At 54.1% G+C, this 27613-nt stretch overlaps 1 protein-coding gene across 4 annotated transcripts in view; it reads right to left on the bottom strand.

The window, feature by feature from the left end:
• Positions 1-27613, bottom strand: part of LOC134344605 (alanine aminotransferase 2-like) — a 117561-nt gene that overhangs the window by 48506 nt on the left and 41442 nt on the right. For all 4 annotated transcript variants that reach the window (XR_010017468.1, XM_063044704.1, XM_063044705.1 and 1 more), the window contains 5 exons: positions 23787-24030; positions 23240-23319; positions 19371-19507; positions 18630-18804; positions 16484-16639 (listed from right to left, as the gene is read on the bottom strand). Coding sequence is in view for 3 of the 4 variants with exons in the window: in XM_063044704.1 (XP_062900774.1) it covers positions 16484-16639; positions 18630-18804; positions 19371-19507; positions 23240-23319; positions 23787-24030 (792 nt within the window). In the remaining variant the exon portion in view is untranslated. The remainder of the gene's footprint in view (positions 1-16483; positions 16640-18629; positions 18805-19370; positions 19508-23239; positions 23320-23786; positions 24031-27613) is intronic.

The following is a 27613-nucleotide window of genomic DNA, read 5'->3' on the forward strand; positions in this document are numbered from 1 at the left end:
AAAGGGGGAGGGTGGGATCTGGACTGAGTGAGGGGGAAAGGGGAAAAGGGGGATACAGACTGAGTGATGGGGAAAGGGGGAGGGGGATAAAGGCTGAGTGATGGGGAATGGGGAGAGGAGATACAGATTGAGTGATGGGGAAAGGGGGAGAGGGGCATACAGACTGAGTGATGGAGAAAGGGGGAGAGGGGGATACAGACTGAGTGATGGGGAAAAGGGGAGGGGGATACAGACTGAGTGATGGGGAAAGGGGGAGAGGGGGATACAGACTGAGTGAGGAGGAAAGGGGGAGGGGGATACAGACTGAGTGATGGAGAGGTGGAGAGAGGATACAGGCTGAGTGATGTGGAAAGGGGGAGAGGGGATACAGACTGAGTATGGGGAAGGGGGAGAGGGGGATACGGACTGAGCGATGTGGAAAGGGGGAGAGGGGGATACAGACTGAGTGATGAGGAAAGGGTGAGAGGGGGATACAGACAGAGTATGCGGAAAGGGGGAGGGGGGATACAGACTGAGTGAGGGGGAAGGGGGAGGGGGGATAAAGACTGAGTGATGGGGAAAGTGGGAGAGGGGATACAGACTGAGTGAGGGGGAAAGGGAGAGAGAGGGATACAGACAGAGTGATGGGGAAAGGTGGAGAGGAGGATACAGACTGCCTGATGGGGAAAGGGGAGAGGGGGATACAGACTGAGTGATGGGGAAAGGGGAGAGGGGATACAGACTGAGTGAGGGGGAAAGTGGGAGAGGGAGATACAGACTGAGTGAGGGGGAAAGGGGGAGAGGGGCGATACACACTGAGTGGGGGGGAAAGGGGGAGGGGGGATACAGACTGAGTGAGGGGGAATGGGGTAGAGGGGGGATACAGATTGAGTGATGGGAAAGGGGGAGAGGTGGGATACAGACTGAGTGATGGGGAAAGGGGTAGAGGGGTATACAGACTGAGTGATGGGGAAAGGGGAGGGGGGTTTAAGACTGAATGAGGGGGAAAGGGGGAGGGTGGGATCTGGACTGAGTGAGGGGGAAAGGGGAAAAGGAGGATACAGACTGAGTGATGGGGAAAGGGGGAGGGGGATACAGGCTGAGTGATGGGGAATGGGGAGAGGAGATACAGATTGAGTGATGGGGAAAGGGGGAGGGGGATACAGACTGAGTAAGGGGGAAAGGGAGGGGGGATACAGACTGAGTGATGGGGAAAGGGGGAGAGGGGGATACAGACTGAGTGAGGGGGAAAGGGGGGGAGGGGGATACAGACTGAGTGATGGAGAGGTGGAGAGAGGATACAGGCTGAGTGATGTGGAAAGGGGGAGAGGGGGATACAGACTGAGTATGGGGAAGGGGGGAGAGGGGATACAGACTGAGTGAGGGGGAAGGGGGAGAGTGGATACAGACTGAGTGATGGGGAAATGGGGAGAGGGGGGATACAGACTGAGTGATGTGGAAAGGGGGAGAGGGGGATACGGACTCAGCGATGTGGAAAGGGGGAGAGGGGGATACAGACTGAGTGATGGGGAAAGGGGGAGAGGGGGATACAGACAGAGTATGCGGAAAGGGGGAGAGGGGGATAAAGACTGAGTGAGGGGGAAGGGGGAGGGGGGATACAGACTGAGTGAGGGGGAAGGGGGAGGGGGAATACAGACTGAGTGATGGGGAAAGTGGGAGAGGGGATACAGACTGAGTGAGGGGGAAGGGAGAGAGGGGGATACAGACAGAGTGATGGGGAAAGGGGGAGAGGGGATACAGACTGAGTGAGGGGGAAAGTGGGAGAGGGGGATACAGACTGAGTGAGGGGGAAAGGGGAGAGGGCGATACACACTGAGTGAGGGGGGAAAGGGGGAGGGGGTATATAGACTGAGTGAGGGGGAAAGGGGTAGAGGGGGGATACAGATTGAGTGATGGGAAAGGGGGAGAGGTGGGATACAGACTGAGTGATGGGGAAAGGGGTAGAGGGGGGACACAGACTGGGTGATGTGGAAAGGGGAGGGGGGATTAAGACTGAATGAGGGGGAAATGGGGAGGGTGGGATCTGGACTGAGTGAGGGGGAAAGGGGAAAAGGGGGATACAGACTGAGTGATGGGGAAAGGGGGAGGGGGATACAGACTGAGTGATGGCGAAACGGGGAGTGGGGATACAGACTGTGTGATGGGGAAAGGGGGAGAGGGGGATACTTACTGAGGGGGAAAGTGGGAGAGGGGCGATACAGACTGAGTGAGGGGGGAAAGGGGGAGGGGGGATACAGACTGTGAGGGGGAAAGGGGGAGGGGGGATACAGACTGAGTGAGGGGGAAAAGGGGAGGGGGTTTCCAGACTGAGTGAGGGGGAAAGGGGGACGGGGGGATACAGACTGATTGATGGGGAAAGGGGGAGAGGGGATACAGACTGAGTGATGGGGAAAGGGGAGCGGGGACACATACTGAGTGATGGGGAAAGGGGAGAGGTGATACAGACAGAGTGATGGGGTAAGGGGGAGAGGGGTATACAGACTGAGTATGGGGAAGGGGGAGAGCGGGATACAGACTGAGTATGGGGAACGGGGGAGAGGGGGATACAGACTGAGTGAGGGGGAAGGGGGAGAGTGGATACAAACTGAGTGATGGGGAAATGGGGAGAGGGGGGATAGAGACTGAGTGATGTGGAAAGGGGGAGAGGGGGATACGGACTGAGCGATTTGGAAAGGGGGAGAGGGGGATACAGACTGAGTGATGGGGAAAGGGAGAGAGGGGGATACAGACAGAGTATGCGGAAAGGGGGAGAGGGGGATACAGACTGAGTGAGGGGGAAGGGGGAGGGGGGATACAGACTGAGTGAGGGGGAAGGGGGAGGGGGGATACAGACTGAGTGATGGGGAAAGGGAGAGAGGGGGATACAGACAGAGTGATGGGGAAAGGTGGAGAGGAGGATACAGACTGACTGATGGGGAAAGGGGAGGGGGGATACAGACTGAGTGATGGGGAAAGGGAGAGAGGGGGATACAGACTGAGTGAGAGGGAAAGGGGGGAGGGGGATACAGACTGAGTGATGGAGAGGTGGAGAGAGGATACAGGCTGAGTGATGTGGAAAGGGGGAGAGGGGGATACAGACTGAGTATGGGGAAGGGGGAGAGGGGAATACAGACTGAGTGAGGGGGAAGGGGGAGAGTGGATACAGACTGAGTGATGGGGAAATGGGGAGAGGGGGGATACGGACTGAGCGATGTGGAAAGGGGGAGAGGGGGATACAGACTGAGTGATGGGGAAAGGGAGAGAGGGGGATACAGACAGAGTATGCGGAAAGGGGGAGAGGGGGATACAGACTGAGTGAGGGGGAAGGGGGAGGGGGGATACAGACTGAGTGAGGGGGAAGGGGGAGGGGGGATACAGACTGAGTGATGGGGAAAGGGAGAGAGGGGGATACAGACAGAGTGATGGGGAAAGGTGGAGAGGAGGATACAGACTGACTGATGGGGAAAGGGGAGGGGGGATACAGACTGAGTGATGGGGAAAGGGAGAGAGGGGGATACAGACTGAGTGAGAGGGAAAGGGGGGAGGGGGATACAGACTGAGTGATGGAGAGGTGGAGAGAGGATACAGGCTGAGTGATGTGGAAAGGGGGAGAGGGGGATACAGACTGAGTATGGGGAAGGGGGAGAGGGGAATACAGACTGAGTGAGGGGGAAGGGGGAGAGTGGATACAGACTGAGTGATGGGGAAATGGGGAGAGGGGGGATACAGACTGAGTGATGTGGAAAGGGGGAGAGGGGGATACGGACTGAGTGATGGGGAAAGGGGGAGAGGGGGATACAGACAGAGTGAGGGGGAAAGGGGAGAGGGGCGATACACACTGAGTGAGGGGGGAAAGGGGGAGGGGGGATACAGACTGAGTGATGGGGAAAGGGGTAGAGGGGGGATACAGACTGAGTGATGGGGAAAGGGGAGGGGGATTAAGACTGAATGAGGGGGAAAGGGGAGGGTGGGATCTGGACTGAGTGAGGGGGAAAGGGGAAAAGGGGGATACAGACTGAGTGATGGGGAAAGGGGGAGGGGGATACAGGCTGAGTGATGGGGAATGGGGAGAGGAGATACAGATTGAGTGATGGGGAAGGGGGAGAGGGGGATACACACTGAGTGATGGAGAAAGGGGGAGAGGGGGGATACAGACTGAGTGATGGGGAAAGGGGGAGGGGGATACAGACTGAGTGATGGGGAAAGGGGGAGAGGGGGATACAGACTGAGTGAGAGGGAAAGGGGGGAGGGGGATACAGACTGAGTGATGGAGAGGTGGAGAGAGGATACAGGCTGAGTGATGTGGAAAGGGGGAGAGGGGGATACAGACTGAGTATGGGGAAGGGGGAGAGGGGAATACAGACTGAGTGAGGGGGAAGGGGGAGAGTGGATACAGACTGAGTGATGGGGAAATGGGGAGAGGGGGGATACAGACTGAGTGATGTGGAAAGGGGGAGAGGGGGATACGGACTGAGTGATGGGGAAAGGGGGAGAGGGGGATACAGACAGAGTATGCGGAAAGGGGGAGAGGGGGATACAGACTGAGTGAGGGCGAAGGGGAGGGGGATACAGACTGAGTGAGGGGGAAGGGGGAGGGGGGATACAGACTGAGTGATGGGGAAAGTGGGAGAGGGGATACAGACTGAGTGAGGGGGAAGGGGAGGGGGATACAGACTGAGTGAGGGGGAAGGGGGAGGGGGGATACAGACTGAGTGAGGGGGAAAGGGGTAGAGGGGGGATACAGATTGAGTGATGGGAAAGGGGGAGAGGTGGGATACAGACTGAGTGATGGGGAAAGGGGTAGAGGGGGGATACAGACTGAGTGATGGGGAAAGGGGAGGGGGGATTAAGACTGAATGAGGGGGAAAGGGGGAGGGTGGGATCTGGACTGAGTGAGGGGGAAAGGGGAAAAGGGGGATACAGACTGAGTGATGGGGAAAGGGGGAGGGGGGATACAGGCTGAGTGATGGCGAATGGGGAGAGGAGATACAGATTGAGTGATGGGGAAAGGGGGAGAGGGGGATACAGACTGAGTGATGGAGAAAGGGGGAGAGGGGGGATACCGACTGAGTGATGGGGAAAGGGGGAGGGGGATACAGACTGAGTGATGGGGAAAGGTGGAGGGGGGATACAGACTGAGTGAGGGGGAAAGGGGGGAGGGGGGATTCAGACTGAGTGATGGGGAAGGGGGAGCGGGGATACAGGCTGAGTGATGGGGAATGGGGGAGACGCGGGATACAGACTGAGTGATGGCGAAACTGGGAGGGGGGAATCAGACTGTGTGATGGGGAAAGGGGGAGAGGGGAGATACAGACTGAGTGATGGGGAAAGGGGAGGGGGGATACAGACTGAGTGAGGGGGAAAGGGGAGGGGGGATACAGACTGAGTGATGGGGAAAGGGGGAGAGGGGATACAGACTGACTGATGGGGAAAGGGGGAGAGGGGGGATACAGACTGAGTGATGGGGAAATGGGGACTGGGGATACAGACGAAGTGATGGGGAAACGGGGAGAGGGGGGATAGAGACTGAGTGATAGGGAAACGGGGAGGGGGATACAGACTGAGTGAGGGAGAAAGAGGTAGACGGGGGATACAGATTGAGTGATGGGAAAGGGGGAGAGGTGGGATACAGACTGAGTGACGGGGAAAGGGGGAGAGGGGTGATACAGACTGAGAAAGGGGGAAAGGGGGTCAGGGGGATACAGACTGTGATGGGGAAAGGGGTAGAGGGGGGATACAGACTGAGTGATGGGGAAAGGGGAGGGGGGATTAAGACTGAGTGAGGGGGAAAGGGGGAGGGGGGATCCGGACTGAGTGAGGGGGAAAGGGGGCGGGGGGATCCGGACTGAGTGATGGGGAGAGGGGAAAAGGGGGATACAGACTGAGTGATGGGGAAAGGGGGAGGGGGCTACAGACTGAGTGATGGGGAATGGGGGAGAGGGGGGATACAGACTGAGTGATGGGGAAAGGGGGAGCGGGGATACAGGCTGGGTGATGGGGAATGGGTGGAGAAGGGGATACAGACTGAGTGATGGGGAAAGGGGGAGCGGGAATACAGACTGAGTGGGGGGAAAGGGGGAGGGGGGATACAGACTGAGTGTGGGGAAATGGGGAGGGGGGATACAGACTGAGTGATGTGGAAAGGGGGAGGGGGGATACAGACTGAGTGAAGGGGAAAGGGGAGGGGGGATACAGACTGAGTGAGGGGGAAAGGGGGAGAGGGTTTAGAGATTGAGTGATGGGGAAAGTGGGGAGGGGGGATACCTGAGTGATGGAGAAAGGGGGAGAGTGGGATACAGACTGAGCGATGTGGAAAGGGGGACAGGGGGATACAGACTGAGTGATGGGGAAAGGGGGAGAGGGGGATACAGACTGAGTATGGGGAAAGGGGGAGAGGGGGATACAGACTGAGTATGGGGAAGGGGGAGAGAGGGATACAGACTGAGTGAGGGGGAAGGGGGAGAGGGGATACAGATTGAGTGATGGGGAAAGAGGGGAGGCGGGATACAGACTGAGTGATGGGGAAAGGGGCAGAGGGGGATACAGACTGAGTATGGGGAAGGAGGGAGAGGGGGATACAGACTGAGTGAGGGGGAAGGGGGAGAGGGGATAACAGATTGAGTGATGGGGAAAGAGGGGAGGGGGGATACAGACTGAGTGATGGGGAATGGGGGAGAGGCCGGATACAGACTGAGTGATGAGGAAAGTGGGAGTGGGGACACAGACTGAGTGATGGGGAAAGGGAGAGAGGGGGATACTTACTGAGTGAGGGGGAAAGAGGGAGAGGGGCGATACAGACTGAGTGAGGGGGAAAGGGGGAGAGGGTTACAGACTGAGTGAGTGGGAAAGGGGGAGAGGGGGATACAGACTGAGTGAGGGGGAAAGGGGGAGAGGGGGGATACAGACTGAGTGATGGGGAAAAGGGGAGGGGGTTTCCAGACTGAGTGAGGGGGAAAGGGGGAGGGGGGATACAGACTGATTGATGGGGAAAGGGGGAGAGGGGATACAGACTGAGTGATGGGGAAAGGGGGAGAGGTGATACAGACAGAGGGATGGGGTAAGGGGGAGAGGGGGTTACATACTGAGTGATGGAGAAAGGGGGAGGGGGGATACACACTGAGTGAAGTGGAAAGGGGAGAGGGGCATACAGATTGAGCGATGTTGGAAGGGGGAGAGGGGGATACAGACTGAGTATTGGGAAGGGGGAGGAGGGGGATACAGACTGAGTGAGGGGGAAAGGGGGAGAGGGGATACAGATTGAGTGATGGAGAAAGTGGGGAGGGGGGATACAGACTGAGTGATGGGGAAAGGGGGAGAGTGGGATACAGACTGAGCGATGTGGAAAGGGGGAGAGGGGGATACAGACAGAGTGATGGGGAAAGGGGGAGGGGGGATACAGACTGAGTGAGGGGGAAGGGGGAGAAGGGATACAGACTGAGTGATGGGGAAATGGGGAGGGGGGATACAGACTCAGTGATGTGGAAAGGGGGAGAGGGGGATACAGACTGAGTGATGGGGAAAGGGGGAGAGGGGGATACAGACTGAGTATGGGGAAGGGGGGAGAGGGGGATACAGACTGAGTGAGGGGGAAAGGGGGAGAAAGTATACAGACTGAGTGATGGGGAAAGGGTGGAGAGGGGGGATACAGACTGATTGATGGGGAAAGGGGGAGCGGGGATACAGACTGGGTGAGGGGGAAAGGGGGAGAGGGCATACAGTCTATGATGGGGAAATGAGGAGAGGGGGTATACAGACTGATTGATGTGGAAAGGGGGAGAGGGGATACAGACTGAGCGATGTGGAAAGGGGGAGAGGGGGATACAGACTGAGTGATGGGGAAAGGGGGAGAGGGGGATACAGACAGAGTATGCGGAAAGGGGCAGAGGGGGATACAGACTGAGTGAGGGGGAAGGGGGAGGGGGGATACAGACTGAGTGAGGGGGAAGGGGGAGGGGGAATACAGACTGAGTGATGGAGAAAGTGGGAGAGGGGATACAGACTGAGTGAGGGGGAAGAGAGAGAGGGGGATACAGACAGAGTGATGGGGAAAGGTGGAGAGGAGGATACAGACTGACTGATGGGGAAAGGGGAGAGGGGGATACAGACTGAGTGATGGGGAAAGGGGGAGAGGGGATACAGACTGAGTGAGGGGGAAAGTGGGAGAGGGGGATACAGACTGAGTGAGGGGGAAAGGGGAGGGGGCGATACACACTGAGTGAGGGGGGAAAGGGGGAGGGGGGATACAGACTGAGTGAGGGGGAAAGGGGTAGAGGGGGGATACAGATTGAGTGATGGGAAAGGGGGAGAGGTGGGATACAGACTGAGTGATGGGGAAAGGGGTAGAGGGGGATACAGACTGAGTGATGGGGAAAGGGGAGGGGGGATTAAGACTGAATGAGGGGGAAAGGGGAGGGTGGGATCTGGACTGAGTGAGGGGGAAAGGGGAAAAGGGGGATACAGACTGAGTGATGGGGAAAGGGGGAGGGGGATAAAGGCTGAGTGATGGGGAAAGTGGGAGTGGGGATATAGACTGAGTGAGGGGGAAAAGGGGAGGGGGTTTCCAGACTGAGTGAGGGGGAAAGGGGGAGAGGGGGATACAGACTGATTGATGGGGAAAGGGGGAGAGGGGATACAGACTGAGTGATGGGGAAAGGGGAGCGGGGACACATACTGAGTGATGGGGAAAGGGGAGAGGTGATACAGACAGAGTGATGGGGTAAGGGGGAGAGGGGGTTACATCCTGAGTGATGGAGAAAGGGGGAGAGGGGGATACAGACTGACTGATGGAGAGGTGGAGAGAGGATACAGGCTGAGTGATGTGGAAAGGGGGAGAGGGAGATACAGACTGAGTATGGGGAAGGGGGGAGAGCGGGATACAGACTGAGTATGGGGAAGGGGGTAGAGGGGGATACAGACTGAGTGAGGGGGAAGGGGGAGAGTGGATACAGACTGAGTGATGGGGAAATGGGGAGAGGGGGGATACAGACTGAGTGATGTGGAAAGGAGGAGAGGGGGATACGGACTGAGCGATGTGGAAAGGGGGAGGGGGGATACACACTGAGTGATGGGGAAAGGGGGAGAGGGGGATACAGACTGAGTGAGGGGGAAGGGGGATGGGGGATACAGACTGAGTGAGGGGGAAGGGGGAGGGGGGATACAGACTGAGTGATGGGGAAAGTGGGAGAGGGGATACAGACTGAGTGAGGGGGAAAGGGAGAGAGGGGGATACAGACTGACTGATGGGGAAAGGGGAGAGGGGGATACAGACTGAGTGATGGGGAAAGGGGGAGAGGGGATACAGACTGAGTGAGGGCGAAAGTGGGAGAGGGGGATACAGACTGAGTGAGGGGGAAAGGGGGAGAGGGGCGATACACACTGAGTGAGGGGGGAAAGGGGGAGGGGGCGATACAGACTGAGTGAGGGGGAAAGGGGTAGAGGGGGGATACAGATTGAGTGATGGGAAAGGGGAGAGGTGGGATACAGACTGAGTGATGGGGAAAGGGGTAGAGGGGGGATACAGACTGAGTGATGGGGAAAGGGGAGGGGGGATTAAGACTGAATGAGGGGGAAAGGGGGAGGGTGGGATCTGGACTGAGTGAGGGGGAAAGGGGAAAAGGGGGATACAGACTGAGTGATGGGGAAAGGGGGAGGGGGATAAAGGCTGAGTGATGGGGAATGGGGAGAGGAGATACAGATTGAGTGATGGGGAAAGGGGGAGAGGGGCATACAGACTGAGTGATGGAGAAAGGGGGAGAGGGGGATACAGACTGAGTGATGGGGAAAAGGGGAGGGGGATACAGACTGAGTGATGGGGACAGGGGGAGAGGGGGATACAGACTGAGTGAGGAGGAAAGGGGGAGGGGGATACAGACTGAGTGATGGAGAGGTGGAGAGAGGATACAGGCTGAGTGATGTGGAAAGGGGGAGAGGGGATACAGACTGAGTATGGGGAAGGGGGAGAGGGGGATACAGACTGAGTGAGGGGGAAGGGGGAGAGTGGATACAGACTGATTGATGGGGAAATGGGGAGAGGGGGGATACAGACTGAGTGATGTGGAAAGGGGGAGAGGGGGATACGGACTGAGCGATGTGGAAAGGGGGAGAGGGGGATACAGACTGAGTGATGAGGAAAGGGTGAGAGGGGGATACAGACAGAGTATGCGGAAAGGGGGAGGGGGGATACAGACTGAGTGAGGGGGAAGGGGGAGGGGGGATAAAGACTGAGTGATGGGGAAAGTGGGAGAGGGGATACAGACTGAGTGAGGGGGAAAGGGAGAGAGAGGGATACAGACAGAGTGATGGGGAAAGGTGGAGAGGAGGATACAGACTGCCTGATGGGGAAAGGGGAGAGGGGGATACAGACTGAGTGATGGGGAAAGGGGAGAGGGGATACAGACTGAGTGAGGGGGAAAGTGGGAGAGGGAGATACAGACTGAGTGAGGGGGAAAGGGGGAGAGGGGCGATACACACTGAGTGGGGGGGAAAGGGGGAGGGGGGATACAGACTGAGTGAGGGGGAATGGGGTAGAGGGGGGATACAGATTGAGTGATGGGAAAGGGGGAGAGGTGGGATACAGACTGAGTGATGGGGAAAGGGGTAGAGGGGTATACAGACTGAGTGATGGGGAAAGGGGAGGGGGGTTTAAGACTGAATGAGGGGGAAAGGGGGAGGGTGGGATCTGGACTGAGTGAGGGGGAAAGGGGAAAAGGAGGATACAGACTGAGTGATGGGGAAAGGGGGAGGGGGATACAGGCTGAGTGATGGGGAATGGGGAGAGGAGATACAGATTGAGTGATGGGGAAAGGGGGAGGGGGATACAGACTGAGTAAGGGGGAAAGGGAGGGGGGATACAGACTGAGTGATGGTGAAAGGGGGAGAGGGGGATACAGACTGAGTGAGGGGGAAAGGGGGGAGGGGGATACAGACTGAGTGATGGAGAGGTGGAGAGAGGATACAGGCTGAGTGATGTGGAAAGGGGGAGAGGGGGATACAGACTGAGTATGGGGAAGGGGGGAGAGGGGATACAGACTGAGTGAGGGGGAAGGGGGAGAGTGGATACAGACTGAGTGATGGGGAAATGGGGAGAGGGGGGATACAGACTGAGTGATGTGGAAAGGGGGAGAGGGGGATACGGACTCAGCGATGTGGAAAGGGGGAGAGGGGGATACAGACTGAGTGATGGGGAAAGGGGGAGAGGGGGATACAGACAGAGTATGCGGAAAGGGGGAGAGGGGGATACAGACTGAGTGAGGGGGAAGGGGGAGGGGGGATACAGACTGAGTGAGGGGGAAGGGGGAGGGGGAATACAGACTGAGTGATGGGGAAAGTGGGAGAGGGGATACAGACTGAGTGAGGGGGAAGGGAGAGAGGGGGATACAGACAGAGTGATGGGGAAAGGTGGAGAGGATACAGACTGACTGATGGGGAAAGGGGAGAGAGGGATACAGACTGAGTGATGGGGAAAGGGGGAGAGGGGATACAGACTGAGTGAGGGGGAAAGTGGGAGAGGGGGATACAGACTGAGTGAGGGGGAAAGGGGAGAGGGGCGATACACACTGAGTGAGGGGGGAAAGGGGGAGGGGGTATATAGACTGAGTGAGGGGGAAAGGGGTAGAGGGGGGATACAGATTGAGTGATGGGAAAGGGGGAGAGGGGGATACAGACTGAGTATGGGGAAGGGGGGAGAGGGGATACAGACTGAGTGAGGGGGAAGGGGGAGAGTGGATACAGACTGAGTGATGGGGAAATGGGGAGAGGGGGGATACAGACTGAGTGATGTGGAAAGGGGGAGAGGGGGATACGGACTCAGCGATGTGGAAAGGGGGAGAGGGGGATACAGACTGAGTGATGGGGAAAGGGGGAGAGGGGGATACAGACAGAGTATGCGGAAAGGGGGAGAGGGGGATACAGACTGAGTGAGGGGGAAGGGGGAGGGGGGATACAGACTGAGTGAGGGGGAAGGGGGAGGGGGAATACAGACTGAGTGATGGGGAAAGTGGGAGAGGGGATACAGACTGAGTGAGGGGGAAGGGAGAGAGGGGGATACAGACAGAGTGATGGGGAAAGGTGGAGAGGAGGATACAGACTGACTGATGGGGAAAGGGGAGAGAGGGATACAGACTGAGTGATGGGGAAAGGGGGAGAGGGGATACAGACTGAGTGAGGGGGAAAGTGGGAGAGGGGGATACAGACTGAGTGAGGGGGAAAGGGGAGAGGGCGATACACACTGAGTGAGGGGGGAAAGGGGGAGGGGGTATATAGACTGAGTGAGGGGGAAAGGGGTAGAGGGGGGATACAGATTGAGTGATGGGAAAGGGGGAGAGGTGGGATACAGACTGAGTGATGGGGAAAGGGGTAGAGGGGGGACACAGACTGGGTGATGTGGAAAGGGGAGGGGGGATTAAGACTGAATGAGGGGGAAATGGGGAGGGTGGGATCTGGACTGAGTGAGGGGGAAAGGGGAAAAGGGGGATACAGACTGAGTGATGGGGAAAGGGGGAGGGGGATACAGACTGAGTGATGGCGAAACGGGGAGTGGGGATACAGACTGTGTGATGGGGAAAGGGGGAGAGGGGGATACTTACTGAGGGGGAAAGTGGGAGAGGGGCGATACAGACTGAGTGAGGGGGGAAAGGGGGAGGGGGGATACAGACTGTGAGGGGGAAAGTGGGAGGGGGGATACAGACTGAGTGAGGGGGAAAAGGGGAGGGGGTTTCCAGACTGAGTGAGGGGGAAAGGGGGACGGGGGGATACAGACTGATTGATGGGGAAAGGGGGAGAGGGGATACAGACTGAGTGATGGGGAAAGGGGAGCGGGGACACATACTGAGTGATGGGGAAAGGGGAGAGGTGATACAGACAGAGTGATGGGGTAAGGGGGAGAGGGGTATACAGACTGAGTATGGGGAAGGGGGGAGAGCGGGATACAGACTGAGTATGGGGAACGGGGGAGAGGGGGATACAGACTGAGTGAGGGGGAAGGGGGAGAGTGGATACAAACTGAGTGATGGGGAAATGGGGAGAGGGGGGATACAGACTGAGTGATGTGGAAAGGGGGAGAGGGGGATACGGACTGAGCAATGTGGAAAGGGGGAGAGGGGGATACAGACTGAGTGATGGGGAAAGGGAGAGAGGGGGATACAGACAGAGTATGCGGAAAGGGGGAGAGGGGGATACAGACTGAGTGAGGGGGAAGGGGGAGGGGGGATACAGACTGAGTGAGGGGGAAGGGGGAGGGGGGATACAGACTGAGTGATGGGGAAAGGGAGAGAGGGGGATACAGACAGAGTGATGGGGAAAGGTGGAGAGGAGGATACAGACTGACTGATGGGGAAAGGGGAGGGGGGATACAGACTGAGTGATGGGGAAAGGGAGAGAGGGGGATACAGACTGAGTGAGAGGGAAAGGGGGGAGGGGGATACAGACTGAGTGATGGAGAGGTGGAGAGAGGATACAGGCTGAGTGATGTGGAAAGGGGGAGAGGGGGATACAGACTGAGTATGGGGAAGGGGGAGAGGGGAATACAGACTGAGTGAGGGGGAAGGGGGAGAGTGGATACAGACTGAGTGATGGGGAAATGGGGAGAGGGGGGATACAGACTGAGTGATGTGGAAAGGGGGAGAGGGGGATACGGACTGAGTGATGGGGAAAGGGGGAGAGGGGGATACAGACAGAGTGAGGGGGAAAGGGGAGAGGGGCGATACACACTGAGTGAGGGGGGAAAGGGGGAGGGGGGATACAGACTGAGTGATGGGGAAAGGGGTAGAGGGGGGATACAGACTGAGTGATGGGGAAAGGGGAGGGGGATTAAGACTGAATGAGGGGGAAAGGGGAGGGTGGGATCTGGACTGAGTGAGGGGGAAAGGGGAAAAGGGGGATACAGACTGAGTGATGGGGAAAGGGGGAGGGGGATACAGGCTGAGTGATGGGGAATGGGGAGAGGAGATACAGATTGAGTGATGGGGAAGGGGGGAGAGGGGGATACACACTGAGTGATGGAGAAAGGGGGAGAGGGGGGATACAGACTGAGTGATGGGGAAAGGGGGAGGGGGATACAGACTGAGTGATGGGGAAAGGGGGAGAGGGGGATACAGACTGAGTGAGAGGGAAAGGGGGGAGGGGGATACAGACTGAGTGATGGAGAGGTGGAGAGAGGATACAGGCTGAGTGATGTGGAAAGGGGGAGAGGGGGATACAGACTGAGTATGGGGAAGGGGAGAGGGGAATACAGACTGAGTGAGGGGGAAGGGGGAGAGTGGATACAGACTGAGTGATGGGGAAAGGGGGAGAGGGGGGATACAGACTGAGTGATGTGGAAAGGGGGAGAGGGGGATACGGACTGAGTGATGGGGAAAGGGGGAGAGGGGGATACAGACAGAGTATGCGGAAAGGGGGAGAGGGGGATACAGACTGAGTGAGGGGGAAGGGGAGGGGGATACAGACTGAGTGAGGGGGAAGGGGGAGGGGGGATACAGACTGAGTGATGGGGAAAGTGGGAGAGGGGATACAGACTGAGTGAGGGGGAAGGGGAGGGGGATACAGACTGAGTGAGGGGGAAGGGGGAGGGGGGATACAGACTGAGTGAGGGGGAAAGGGGTAGAGGGGGGATACAGATTGAGTGATGGAAAAGGGGGAGAGGTGGGATACAGACTGAGTGATGGGGAAAGGGGTAGAGGGGGGATACAGACTGAGTGATGGGGAAAGGGGAGGGGGGATTAAGACTGAATGAGGGGGAAAGGGGGAGGGTGGGATCTGGACTGAGTGAGGGGGAAAGGGGAAAAGGGGGATACAGACTGAGTGATGGGGAAAGGGGGAGGGGGGATACAGGCTGAGTGATGGGGAATGGGGAGAGGAGATACAGATTGAGGGATGGGGAAAGGGGGAGAGGGGGATACAGACTGAGTGATGGAGAAAGGGGGAGAGGGGGGATACCGACTGAGTGATGGGGAAAGGGGGAGGGGGATACAGACTGAGTGATGGGGAAAGGTGGAGGGGGGATTCAGACTGAGTGATGGGGAAGGGGGAGCGGGGATACAGGCTGAGTGATGGGGAATGGGGGAGACGCGGGATACAGACTGAGTGATGGCGAAACTGGGAGGGGGGAATCAGACTGTGTGATGGGGAAAGGGGGAGAGGGGAGATACAGACTGAATGATGGGGAAAGGGGGAGAGGGGATACAGACTGAGTGAGGGAGAAAGGGGGTGAGGGGGATGTTGACTGAGTGATGGGGAAAGGGGGAGGGGGGATACAGGCTGAGTGATGGGGAATGGGGGAGAGGGAGATAGAGACTGAGTGATGGGGAAAGGGGGAGAGGGAGATAGAGACTGAGTAAGGGGGAAAGGGGGAGAGGGGGATACAGACTCGGTGCTGCTGAAGCAGGTTGCGAGTTTGTGTTCAGCTGTTACCGGAACACCCTGTCTCCATACCACGATACAGGATGTTGAAGTGTGTGTGTCCGGAGAGAGAGGAGTCGGCAGGCGCTGGAAACAATGGAGGTCCTCAGTGCCTTTGGGAGAAAAATTTGCTTGGGGTTTCAGAGCATGCTGTAATTGTGTGGTAGTCGGGACATCACGCATACACCCTGTTTTATAACGTTCACCCCTCTCTTACAGCCTGTGCCCTGATTAATGAAGGCAAGGGTCCCATTTGCCCTTCTCACTTTCGTTTCTATCTCTGTCGCCTCTTTTAGGGAATTTGTAATTTCTCCTTATGACTGTCCGTCACTCCAGTTTCTCCCACTTTCTGAACAGGTAAGGGTTAAGCTTGGTAACTTGTGGGCACGCTGTGTTGGCATCAGAAACATAGCATCACTTGGCCATCCCCAGCACACACTCGGATTGTGTTGGGCATTGGCACAAACAACGCATAGAGTTCGATATACACTAGTGGCCACTTTATTAGCTGCCTCCTGTACCTAATAAAGTGGCCACTGACGGTTTGTTCTTGTATTTTTGCTGCTCTACCCCATCCACTTCAGCATTCAACGTGTTCTGTGTTCAGAGATGCTCACTGTTGTAACATGTGGTTACCTGAGGTCCTGTCAGCTGGAACCAGTGTGGCCATTCTCCTCTGACCTCTCTCATTAACAAGGCATTTTCACCCACAAAACAGACACTATTGGATGTTTTTTGTTTTTCACACCATTCTCTGTAAATCTACAGACTGTTGTGTTGAAAATCCCAGGAGATCAGCAGTTTCAGAGATACTCAAGCCACCCCATCTGGCACCAACAATCATTCCACAGTCAAAGTCACTTAGATCACATTTCTTCCCCATTTTAACGTTTGGTCTGAGCAACAGCTGAACCTCTTGACCATGTCTGCATGCTCTTGTGCATTGAGTTTCTGCCACACGATTGGCTGATGAGATATTTGCATTAGCGAGCAGGTGTACAGGTGTGGAGGTGTACAGGTGTACCTAATACAGTGGCCACTGAGTGTACATGTGACCAATAAAGTGAGTTTTATCTTTATCACCGATTCCTTGCAGAGGGCTGGGTCATACCTTTGCTGCCTCCATGGCCTTGGGTGGGATGTCGATACGGGGAAACGAGTACATGGCTCCTTGCACGGGGTTACAGCGGATTCCGGGGACCCCGCTGAGTATCTCTTCTGTTAGACGGGCCCTCTCTGCCAAGGAATTCAGCACAGTGGTCTTCTCCTGAGCACAGGGAACACGGGCAGGTCAGAGGCTGAGATCCACAGGTCAGAAAAGACAGCTTACACCTCTAGCCCTGTTATCAGACCCTTCACGGAGCTGTACGGGTTAGGAACAGGACTTCAGCCCCACCAGTCCGTGCTGGGCTTCACTCGCCCGAGGCCAGTATAACTCATTGCACAATCCTGCAGCTACCGCACAGCCCAAGACAAAATCAAGGCCCTTTGAGAACTCACGGCAGATTGAGCAGTGCCCAGGGAAAGCTGAGTCAAGAAGGGTGTCCCGGCTGGAGAGTTGAACCAACAGAAGTTGGAATCACAACATCAAAGATTATGGGGAGAAGGCCGAGCTGAGAAGGGGTAAAAAAGATTATCCGTGATTGGAAGTAGGTACAGAGGAGATGTCAGGGGTAGGTATTTTATGCAGTGAGTGGTGAATGGAAGCGGTGGTGGTGGAGGTGGATATGATAGGGTCTTTTAAGAGACTCCTGGATAGCTACATGGAGCTTAGGAAAATACAGGGCCATGGGTAAAGTCAAGGTAGCTCTAAGGTAGGGACATGCTCGGCACAGCTTTGTGGGCTGAAGAGCCTGTATTGCGCTGTAGGTTTGCTATGTTTCTCTGTTTCTATTGAATGGCAGAGCAGACTCGATGGGCCAAATGGCCTAATTCTGCTCCTATGTATTACGGTCTTATACAGAATTGACTGGCAGTTATACATATTGACCAATTGGTGAACTGTGTATGTTTGATTTCCTTACTTGCAAGATCAGTCACCATTCACAACACAGGTCTTGAAAGTCAATAGAAATGATGATACTATTTGTAAAGCAATTGAACCTTAGATGTTTCTATGCCTGTGATTGCTTATCTCTGGTGTGGTCTTCAAAGACCTTTCTTGCCTGCCTTCTATCTGCAGTTGATCCTTGCCTGGATATTATACTAACCCTTTCCTGACTGCAACTTCCACAGAACTTCAGGCTTCTGTACCTCCTGCTCGATGGGAGCTGTGAGAAGATGGCATGGCCCGGATGGTGGGATCTTTCATGATCGAAGCTGCCTTCTTGAGGCAGCACCTCCTGTCGATCTCTCCCCAGAAATTCACCCAGGAACACTGGGTGAATCTCCCCCGCACTCTCCAGCCCAGCCCAGTGTGTGGTCACACCGCCTAAGGATGGCGGGGGCGGGACAGGAAGAGAATCTCCTGTTGGGTTTGCTCCTGGGCCTGGCCGAGATGGCCATTCACGGGTCTGGGCCTTGGAGAGGGAGCACACGGTCGCAATGGGCACATTGGGGGACTTCCGTCTGCGGTGGTTCCACGGTATAGACTCTTCTGTAGACGGTCGTAACCGCATTGTAATTTGAGTGTAGCTACTGTCTTGTAAATATTGACCGTCCTGTGTCTATGTGTTGCAAATAAATTTTTACAGTTTGGTCCAAAAAAATGTGGACAATGGGATTGGGTTAAATGAGCAAAATGGGTCAGTATGGACAGGTTGGGCCAAAGGGCCTCTTTCTGTGTTTTATGGCACTGCCCCATCACAGTTCCTGGGCATCTCTCCGCCTCTGACAAACCTCACCCTCTTCCTCTCCCTTCACCCTCTCCTCGACCCTCCTGAGCCATTACTCCTCCCCTCTTTTCTCCACGTATCTCTGTCCTACCTCACCCTCCACTCCCCACTCCCTTAACCTTCCTCCATTCACCTCTGTCCTACCCTCTCCTACACATCCACCCTCTCCTAACCATTACCTCCTTCCTCTGCTCACCTCTGCCATTTGCCTTCCATCTCTTACACCTGCCTTCTCCTCCACCATTCCCCTCCCCACTCATTCCCCTTCCCTCTCTCCACTCCCCTCTTCAGCCCCTCTAGCTTCTGCCCTCTTTACTCCTTCCTCTAATCACAGCCCCATTGTCTCCACCCTCCAAGCCCCTTCCCTCCCCTCCTTGTCCCTCCACTCTCACTCTACGCCTCACCCATGTGTGTGTGTCTCACCTTCAGGAAGGTTTGGTGCGAGGGCTCCCCAGGCTGGGGAGGATCGGTGATCACTCCCATGACGGCCTGCCCACTCACGGGGGGACACAGTCTCACCGACACCAGTTTCACCAACTCCGCCTTCACGCCAGGGTCCAGGTTCACGTACTCCACATAACCGCCACGGTAACCACACCTGCAGGGGGCCAAGAACCACCGTCACCCCATCCCGAACCTGGGGCCCCCTCAGCTCCCATCCCAAAGCAAGGTCCCAGCATTGGGGCACAGAGGAAAGACCCTCCCCCATCCCAAACCCTGGGGGTCCCAGAGGGTCTCCACCCAGGCAGACCTTTCCTGTTCGATCCCGTACCCTGGGGTCCCAGAGGTTGAGAGGAGAGACCCTTCCCGATGCCAGCTTCTCCCACCCAAAACCTAGAGAGCCTCATCCCAACAAAACCATCTCCAGCTCATCACAGACCTGCTGGGTCAGGATGGGAGGTGCATTTTCGGAGGTGCGATGGGAGATATGCCCCTCGTGGGATGACCCAAGAGGACAGGTCCACAGGGAAGATCACTGCAGGGGTTCCAGTTGGCTCCTCACCCATAGGGGCTGTCAGCGACACGTGGCCAACCCTGGAGGGTGCAGGCCGTCCTTCTGCTGGCTGTTATCGCCTGTGTGGGGGAGGAGGGGTGGGGTGGGAACACGGAGGGAATATCCTGCGGAGAAATGGCTCGTCACACCGACCAATCCAGAATACTCACTCCCCCATGTAACCCTTGGAGACAGAGTGGAAGGAAGCCAACTCTACCACGTCAGAGAACTGGGGTCCCATCTCGAAGAGCACCTTTTTAAATGAGTGGAAGTGGCAGCCAGCAGCATAGACATTGTCCTGATACACCTGAGCAAAGGGGTAGGTAGAGAGAGTACCGTCAGCACACATTCCCACCCCTGTCCCTGTCCTGTCCACATTCCTCTTTCCCCTTTCCCACTGGGGTAACGGCGCTGCTGGGTGAGATGGCCTGACCTTCCCTTGCACCTCTCACTACTCCCAGCCATCCTGCCACAGCATAACACCATAAGACTCAGGAGCAGAATTAGGCCATTCAGCCTATCAAGTCTGCCGTCATTCCATCATGGCTGATTTATTATCCCTCTCAACCCCATTCTCCTGCCTTCTCCCTGTAACCTTTGACACCCTGAATTATCAAGAACCCATCAATCTCCATAACTCACATAAAGTACTGGAGGATCGTAGCAGCATCTATGGAGAGGAATAAACAGTTGCTGTTTTGGACCAAGTCCATTCATCAGGACAGAAAAGACCATGAAACTGTAAGACAGAGGCCATTCAGCCCATCGAGTCTGCTCCACCATTCAATCATGGCTGATCCAGTTTTCCCCTCCTCAGCCCCACTCCCTGGCCTTCCCCCGTAACCTTTGATGCCCTGTCCAATCAATCTCTGCCATAGATACACACAACGACCTGGCCTTCACAGCTGCCTGCAGTACTAAATTCCACAAATTCACCACCCTCTGGCTAGAGAAATTTCTCTGTATCTCAGTTTTAAATGGATACCCCTCTATCCTGAGGCAGTGCCCTCTTGTCCTAGACTCTCCCACCATGGGAAATATCCTTTCTACACCTACTCTGTCTAGGCCTTTCAACATTCGAAAAAAGAAGGGGGAAGTTGTGAGAATAAGAAAGTGGGGGGGAGGGGAAGGAGGATAGCTAAAAAGTGATGGACTTTTCAACCTCCGCTTCAAATATACTCCATGACGTGATCTCCTACAGCCATCCGTGGTAATCAATTCCACAGCCTCACCACCCTCTTTCTAAAGACATTCCTCCCATCTCTGTTCTGAATGGATGTCCCTCTGTTCTGAGGCTGTGTCCTCTGGTCCTAGACTACCCTACGATAGGAAGCATCCTCTCCACGTCCACTCTATCTAAGAATTTCAATATTCAATAGGTTTTAATGAGATTCCCCCTCATTCTTCTAAAATCCAGTGAGTACAGGCCCAGAGCCATGACATGCTCCTGCAATTTACCCAGCTCACTCATCTATAACTCTATCAGGTGGATAGCCACTCAGCAGTACAGTGTCTGGATTTTCTGTGTGGACTCACGCTTTGCCTTCCCGATAGCATGGGAGAGTATGGCGTTTGCTCACCTCAGAGACATCCTGTCCCCCAGGTCTGAGGGCAGTGTCCTGATCCCTAAGCCATGCATGAACCCCTGCAGTCAGGCATAGACTTCTCTCTTCCTTTCTAGTTCTGATGAAGGGTCTGGGCCAGAAACGTCGACTGTTTACTCTTTTCCATAGATGCTGCCTGGCCTGGTGAATTCCTCCAGCCTTTTGTGAGTGTAGCTCTGGCAGTGTAGTGTTTAATCACGGTAACATCATCAATACATTTGCTGATGTCGCCATTCACTGATCCTGCATATTCATCAATGCTGACATTGATGATCGTAGATGGCCACCTCCCTGAATATCCTCCAGTCTGTGCTTTCGAGGCAGTCCTGCAGCACCGAGGTGGCATCTTCTGGCCAGCTCCTGATCTCCTCGTCAACTGGTTTGATTTGTTTAACCAGTGCTCTGTAGCAGGGATTAGCAAAGCAGATATGTGGTCTGCGTTTCTCAAGGAGAGGGCGGGGATAGCCTTGTAGGCTGCACGAACGTTGGTATAAAGCAGGTCTAATATATCCTCTCTGCTGGTTGCTAAATTGACATACTGGTAGGACATTGTCAGAACTGTTTCCGAGCTGGCCTGATTGAAATCACTTGTATCGCTCCCGCAACCCCACCTTCTTATTCTGGCTTCTGCCTCCTTTCTTTATAGTTCTGATGAGGAGACAGCAATGTTGACTGTTCATTCCTCTATGTAGATGTGGCCTGACATGCTGAATTCCTCCAGCATATTCTGTGTGTTGCTTAATCATGGATTTTTATTTCAAACTCATACTCCCACCTTTTCAAAACTCTCCCATCTTCTCATCAAAACTCTCCCACCTTCCCAAAACTCTCCCATCTTCTCATCATACTCTCCCGCCTTCCCATAACTCTCCCACCATCTCATCATAATCTCCCAATTTCCCATAACTCTCCTAACATCTCATCATACTCTCCCACCTTCCCATAGCTCTCCCACCATCTCATCATCGCTTCATCTTCCACAACGTATTTATTTATTTATTTATTTATTTATTGTAGTTGTCATTTCTTACAGTATGTCTTGTACTGTGGCATGAAAAACAAATTTCATGACATATGCCATTTATAATAAACCTGGTTCTGATTCAAGAAGCTACGAATCTGCCTGGAAACCAGCAAATGTACCACCAGGCTGAAGGACAGTTTCCATCCTGCTGTTATAAGACCATTGGTTGGTTCTCTGGTACAATAAGAGGACTCGTGACCTGTTATATATAACTTGACACTGCCTTGCTTCTTACTATCTATCTGCTTGACAGTCTCAGCAGCTGCGAGACTTTATTCTGCCTGTATTATCAAGCACCTCTGCTCCATCTGTCAAAAGTGGAATTTCCCGGTGGCCATCCACTTTAACTCCAATCCCCATTCCCATTCTGACATGTCGGTCGATGGCCTCCTCTTCTGCCATGATGAGGCCATCCTCAGGTGGAGGAGCAACATCTCATATTCCATCTGGATAGCCTCCAACCTGAAGGTATGAAGATCAATTTTTCCTTCCAGTAATTCTTCTTCCTCCCCATTCCCTCTTCTTCTTTTCCCAACACTGGCCTCTGATGCCTTCTCCTCATCTGCCTATCACCTCCCCCTGGTGCCCCTCCTTCTTTACGTTCTCCTCTGGTCCGCTTTCCTCTCCAATCAGATCACTTCCTATCTGTTCATTTATCTTTGTAACCCACCTGGCTTCCCTTGTCACCTTTTAGCTTGTCCTTCTTACCCTATCCCTACTCCACCTTCTTATTCTGGCATCTTCCCCCTCCCCTCTCAGCCCTGATGAGGGGTCTCGGTCTGAAACCTTGACTGTACCCTTTTCCATAGATGCTGCCTGACCTGCTGAGCTCCTCCCGCTTTTTGTGTGTGTTCCTCTGGTTTTCCAGGATCTGCACGACCTCTTATGTGTTTGACTTTCTTCTGCGTTCTGTTATTGTTTCATCTTCTATGACATCAATGCACTTTTCAATTGGAATGATTGAATGACTGGGACCTCTGTCCCCACCCCACCAACACCAGCCTGTCCCTCTCCCTCCCCTTCCCCAAGCATGCCCCATCATTCCGACACCTCTGTCCCCACACCAACACCAGCCCGTCCCCTCTCCCTTCCATCCCTGAAACATGCCCCACCCCGACACCCCCGACACCTCTGTCCCCACACCAACACCAGCCCGTCCCTCCCTCCCCTTCCCCAAGCATGCCCCATCATTCCGACACCTTTGGTCCCACACCACCATTAAGAACCCGTCCCTCTCCCCCCTTCCCCAAACATGCCCCATCATTCTGACACCTCTGTCCCCACACCAACACCAGCCCAACCCTCTCCCTTCCCTCCCCATCCCCAAGCATGCCCCATCATTCTGATACCTCTGGCCCAATGCCCAGATCAGTCCCCACATTGCTGTCACCAGCCCATCCCCACACCCAACCTCGTCTGCCATTAGGAACAGCTTCTCCTCAGCGGCGAATCGGATCACTTCTTCTATCACCTGCCGACTCTGTACCTGGCCTATCAGGAGAGAGGACACAGATGGTGAGTCACCCAAGCCGAGGCCCACAGTTCCACCGTCAGCCCTGAGTCTCTGCATGCACCCATTACTTTTACTGTGGAGCCCAAGTTGTATCCGGGCACACCCTGTTGCACATCAACCTCATTTCCCTGGCAACACCCCTCCCATGTAGACATCAGGCCCCAGAAAGCTCACCAGTACTTCGACCCTTACGAGCATTGATAAGGAGAGGGATCCTGGGGTCCAAGTTCATGGCTCCCTGAAAGTGTCTGCACAGGTTGATCGGGTGGTTAAAAAGGTATATGGCATGTTTCCCTTTAATAGTAGAGGCATTGAGTTCAAAAGTCAGAAAGTTATGTTGCATCTTTTTAAAACTCTAATTGAGCCACTTCTGCCCAGTTGTTGCCCTGAGGCTCAGACCTCCGGACCCCCGCCTCCACCCCCACCCCCGCCGGGGTTCTGGTACCTGTGGGGTTGCCAGGGTTGATGGTGCACAGCACCCTGGGCGTGCAGTGCTGCCGGGCTTCGTGCAGTGCCCGGCGCAGCTCCCCGATGTTCAGCGCCCAGCAGTTCTCCTCGTCCAGGTAGTAGTTGACCTGCACGGCAGCCAGGTCGGAGATCGCAGCCGAGTACAGGGGGTACTGGGGAATGGGGATCATCACCCCTGTCCGCTGTCGCCCCTCGCCCCACACCAGCAGCTTCAGGGTGGTCTGTCGAGGCATTGGAGAGGGAGAGATAATAACTGCAGACCACCTCAGCCTTGGTTGTCATGGATACACACATAGACACGCCACACTTACACACAGATGTGTATATACACAAACACACACACACACACACACACTCATGGTATGAATACAGACAATATTAACTTCTCGAGCACAGAACGCAGAACACAGAGTAGCAGGCACTGTGTGGTCCCTTCAGTCCACAACGAAAAATGAGAGAAAATCTCACTGAAACCTATCGAATATTGAAAGGTCGAGATAGAGTGGATGTGCAGAAGATGTTTTGAATAATGGGAGAGTCTACGACCAGAGAGCACAGCCTCAGAACAGAGGGACTTCCATTTAGAGAAGAGATGAATAGATTCTTGATCAGTAAGGGTAACAAAGGTTACAGGGTGAAGGAAAGAGAAAGGGGTTGCAAGGGGTAATAAACCAGCCATGATAGAATGGTGGAGCAGACTCGATGGGCTGAATGGCCTAATTCTACTCCTGTGTCTTATGGTCTTACGGATCACTGTCGCAGGAAAGCAGCATCCACCATCAGGGACCCCCGCCACCCAGGTCATGCTCTCTCCTTGCTTCCGCCATCAGGAAGAAGGTACAGGAGCTTCAGGACTCACACCACCAGGTTCAGGAGCAGTTATTACCCCTCAGCCATCAGGCTGTTGAACCAGAAGAGACAACTTCACTCAACTTCGCTTGCCCTATCACCAAACTGTTCCCACAAACTAAAGGACTCTTCATCTCATGTTCTCGATATTTATTGCTTATTTATTTATGATAATTATTTCTTACTTTCTTGTATTTGCGGAGTTTGTTGTCTTTTGCACACTGGTTGTTTGTCTGCCCTGTAGGGTTTGGCCTTTCATTAATTCGATTGTGTTTCTTTGTATTTACTGTGAAGCCCGCAAGAAAATGAATCTCAGTGTAGGTGACATATGTGCTTTGGCAATAAATTTACTTTGAACTTTGAACTTGAGTGTGAGGGAGGAGCGTGGATGGGAGGCTGGGGAGAATGGGGAGGGGAGGACATGTAGTGAGTGACATTGAAAGACTGAGTATCAGATCTCTCCTGTGAGGGTACAATTTAGCATCCAGTGCCAGGATTCGAACAATCATCTCTGTGTATTGATGCCAACTGGTTGTAGCTGCTTGAGAGAACAGCAGCTAGCGAGGGCATTAACCCTTGCAGTTATCAGCATGAAGGGGTTTGCCTGGGACGGGGGTGGGGGGTCACAGCTGTATTCTGTGGCACATCCCCCCACACCTTGTGGGAGTGGGCATGATCCAGCCTCAGCCCCCATTGGGCACAAGCAAAACCAAAACCCCACAGTCACAGGCTGGGTCTGGACAGTGATACATACAGAAGCACGGATCCCGAGTGTTGGTACTGGGTCAGTGGGGTTTATATCCCTGGGTGTAGGTTTCTAGCTGGGGTCCACTGGGTCTGCCCAGGGTCTGGACAGTGATACATACAGAAGCACGGATTCTGAGTGTGGGTACGGGGCTCAATGGGGTTTATATCCCTGGGTATAGGTTTCCAGCTGGAGTCCACTGGCTGGGATTCAGTGGCATTACACACACAAACACAGAGAAATGGGATAATTACTGACTGGGATCTAATCCAGAGGTTCAGGAGTTTATATATAGAATAACAGATCCCCAGGAGTGGGTTACAGACGGGGATCTAATGCAGGGGTTTGGGGGTTTATATACAGAATATCAGATCCCTGGAAGTGGGTTACAGGCTAGGATCTAATCCTGGGGTTTGGTGGGTTTATATACAGAATAATAGATCCCTGGTTACAGCTTGGGATCTAGTAAGGAGTTAGTGGTGAAAGCGAGAGAGTTTATATACAGAAACACAGAGAAGTTTGATCGTTAAAAACTGGGATCGAATCCCAGGATTTTTGGGTTTATATATGCAATATTAGGAGTGGGTTACAGGCTGGGATCTGATCCAGGGATTTGGAAGGTTTATATATAGAATAACAGATCCCAGGGAGTGGGTTACAGGCTGGGATCAGATCTTAGGATTCGAAGGATTTATGTATAGAGTAACAGATCCCTGGGAGTGGGTTACAGGCTGGGATTTGATCCAGGGATTCGGGGGGGGGGGGTTTATATACAGAGTAACTGATTCCTGGGAGAGGGTTACAGGTTGGGATTTGATCTGGGATTCGTGGGGTTTATATATACAGTAACAGGGCCATGGGAGAGGGTTACAGTCTGGGATCTGATCCAGGGATTTAGGTGGGGGGGGGTTATATATATAGTAACAGGGCCATGGGAATGGGATACAGTCTGGGATCTGATCCAGGGATTTGGGTGGGTGGGGTTTATATATATAGTAACAGGGCAGTGGGAATGGGTTACAGTCTGGGATCTGATCCAGGGATTTTGGATATAGTAATATATATATATATATATATATATATATATATATATAGTATATATATATTATATATATAGTAACAGATTCCTGGAAGAAAGTTACAGATTGTGGATTCTGCTCTGCCATACCTGGGCCGTTTTGGGCTGAGGGGATGCCTGCGCTGATAGAGTAGAAGGTGAGCAGTGACACCTTGCCAGCTGGCAGTGATTGCCTCGCACTGTGCCCCAAGTGGCACCGGCAAACTGCCAGCCTGGTCCAGTCAGAGGCTAGGGTGGCGGGCACTGAGACCCAGAGGTCACCCTGTTGAGCCCACAGCTGAGTATCTGGAGTATTGTGAACAGTTTTGGGCCCTTTATCTAAAAAAAGATGTGCCGACATTGGAGAGGGTTCAAAGGAGGCTCACAAGGATGGTTCCAGGAACGAGAAGTTTAATGCATGAGGAATGTTTTTGGCTCTGGGCCCGTACTCACTGGAGTTTAGAAAAATGAGTGGGGGGGAATCATATTGAAACATATCAAATATTGAAAGGTTTAGATAAAGAAGAAGAGCAGAGGATGTTTCCTATAGTGGGTAACTCTAGGACCAGAGGGCACGGCCTCAGAATAGAGCAAAATCCATTTAAATAGAGATGAGGAGGAATTTCTTTAGCCGAAGGGTGGGAATCTGTGGAATTCATTGCTACAAATGGCTGTGGAGCCCAAGTCATGGAGGATATTTAAAATGAAGGTTGATAGGTTCTTGATTAGTTAGGGAGGTAAGGTTACAGGGAGAAAGCAAGAGAATGGGTTGAGTGCGATAATAGATTGGTGGGGCAGTCTCGATGGGGTGAGTGGGCATACGCTGCTCCAATGTCTTAGAATCGGATTCAGAATCAGGTTTATTATCACCGGCATAAGGACCTCCAGCACCCAGGGCATGCCCTTTTCTCACTGTTACCATCAGATAGGAGGGACAGAAGCCTGAAGACACACACTCAGCGATTCAGGAACAGTGTCGTGAAATTTGTTAACTTAACAGCAGCAGCAGTTCAATGCAGTACATAATATAGAAGAAATAATAATAATAAATTAATAAAACAATTTACAGTATATGTATATTGAATAGATTAAAATCGTGCAAAAAAACAGAAATAATGTATATTGAAAAAGTGAGGTAGTGTTCATGGGTTCA

This window comes from Mobula hypostoma, chromosome 3 (genome assembly GCF_963921235.1).
Source record: "Mobula hypostoma chromosome 3, sMobHyp1.1, whole genome shotgun sequence".
NCBI lineage: Eukaryota > Metazoa > Chordata > Chondrichthyes > Myliobatiformes > Myliobatidae > Mobula > Mobula hypostoma.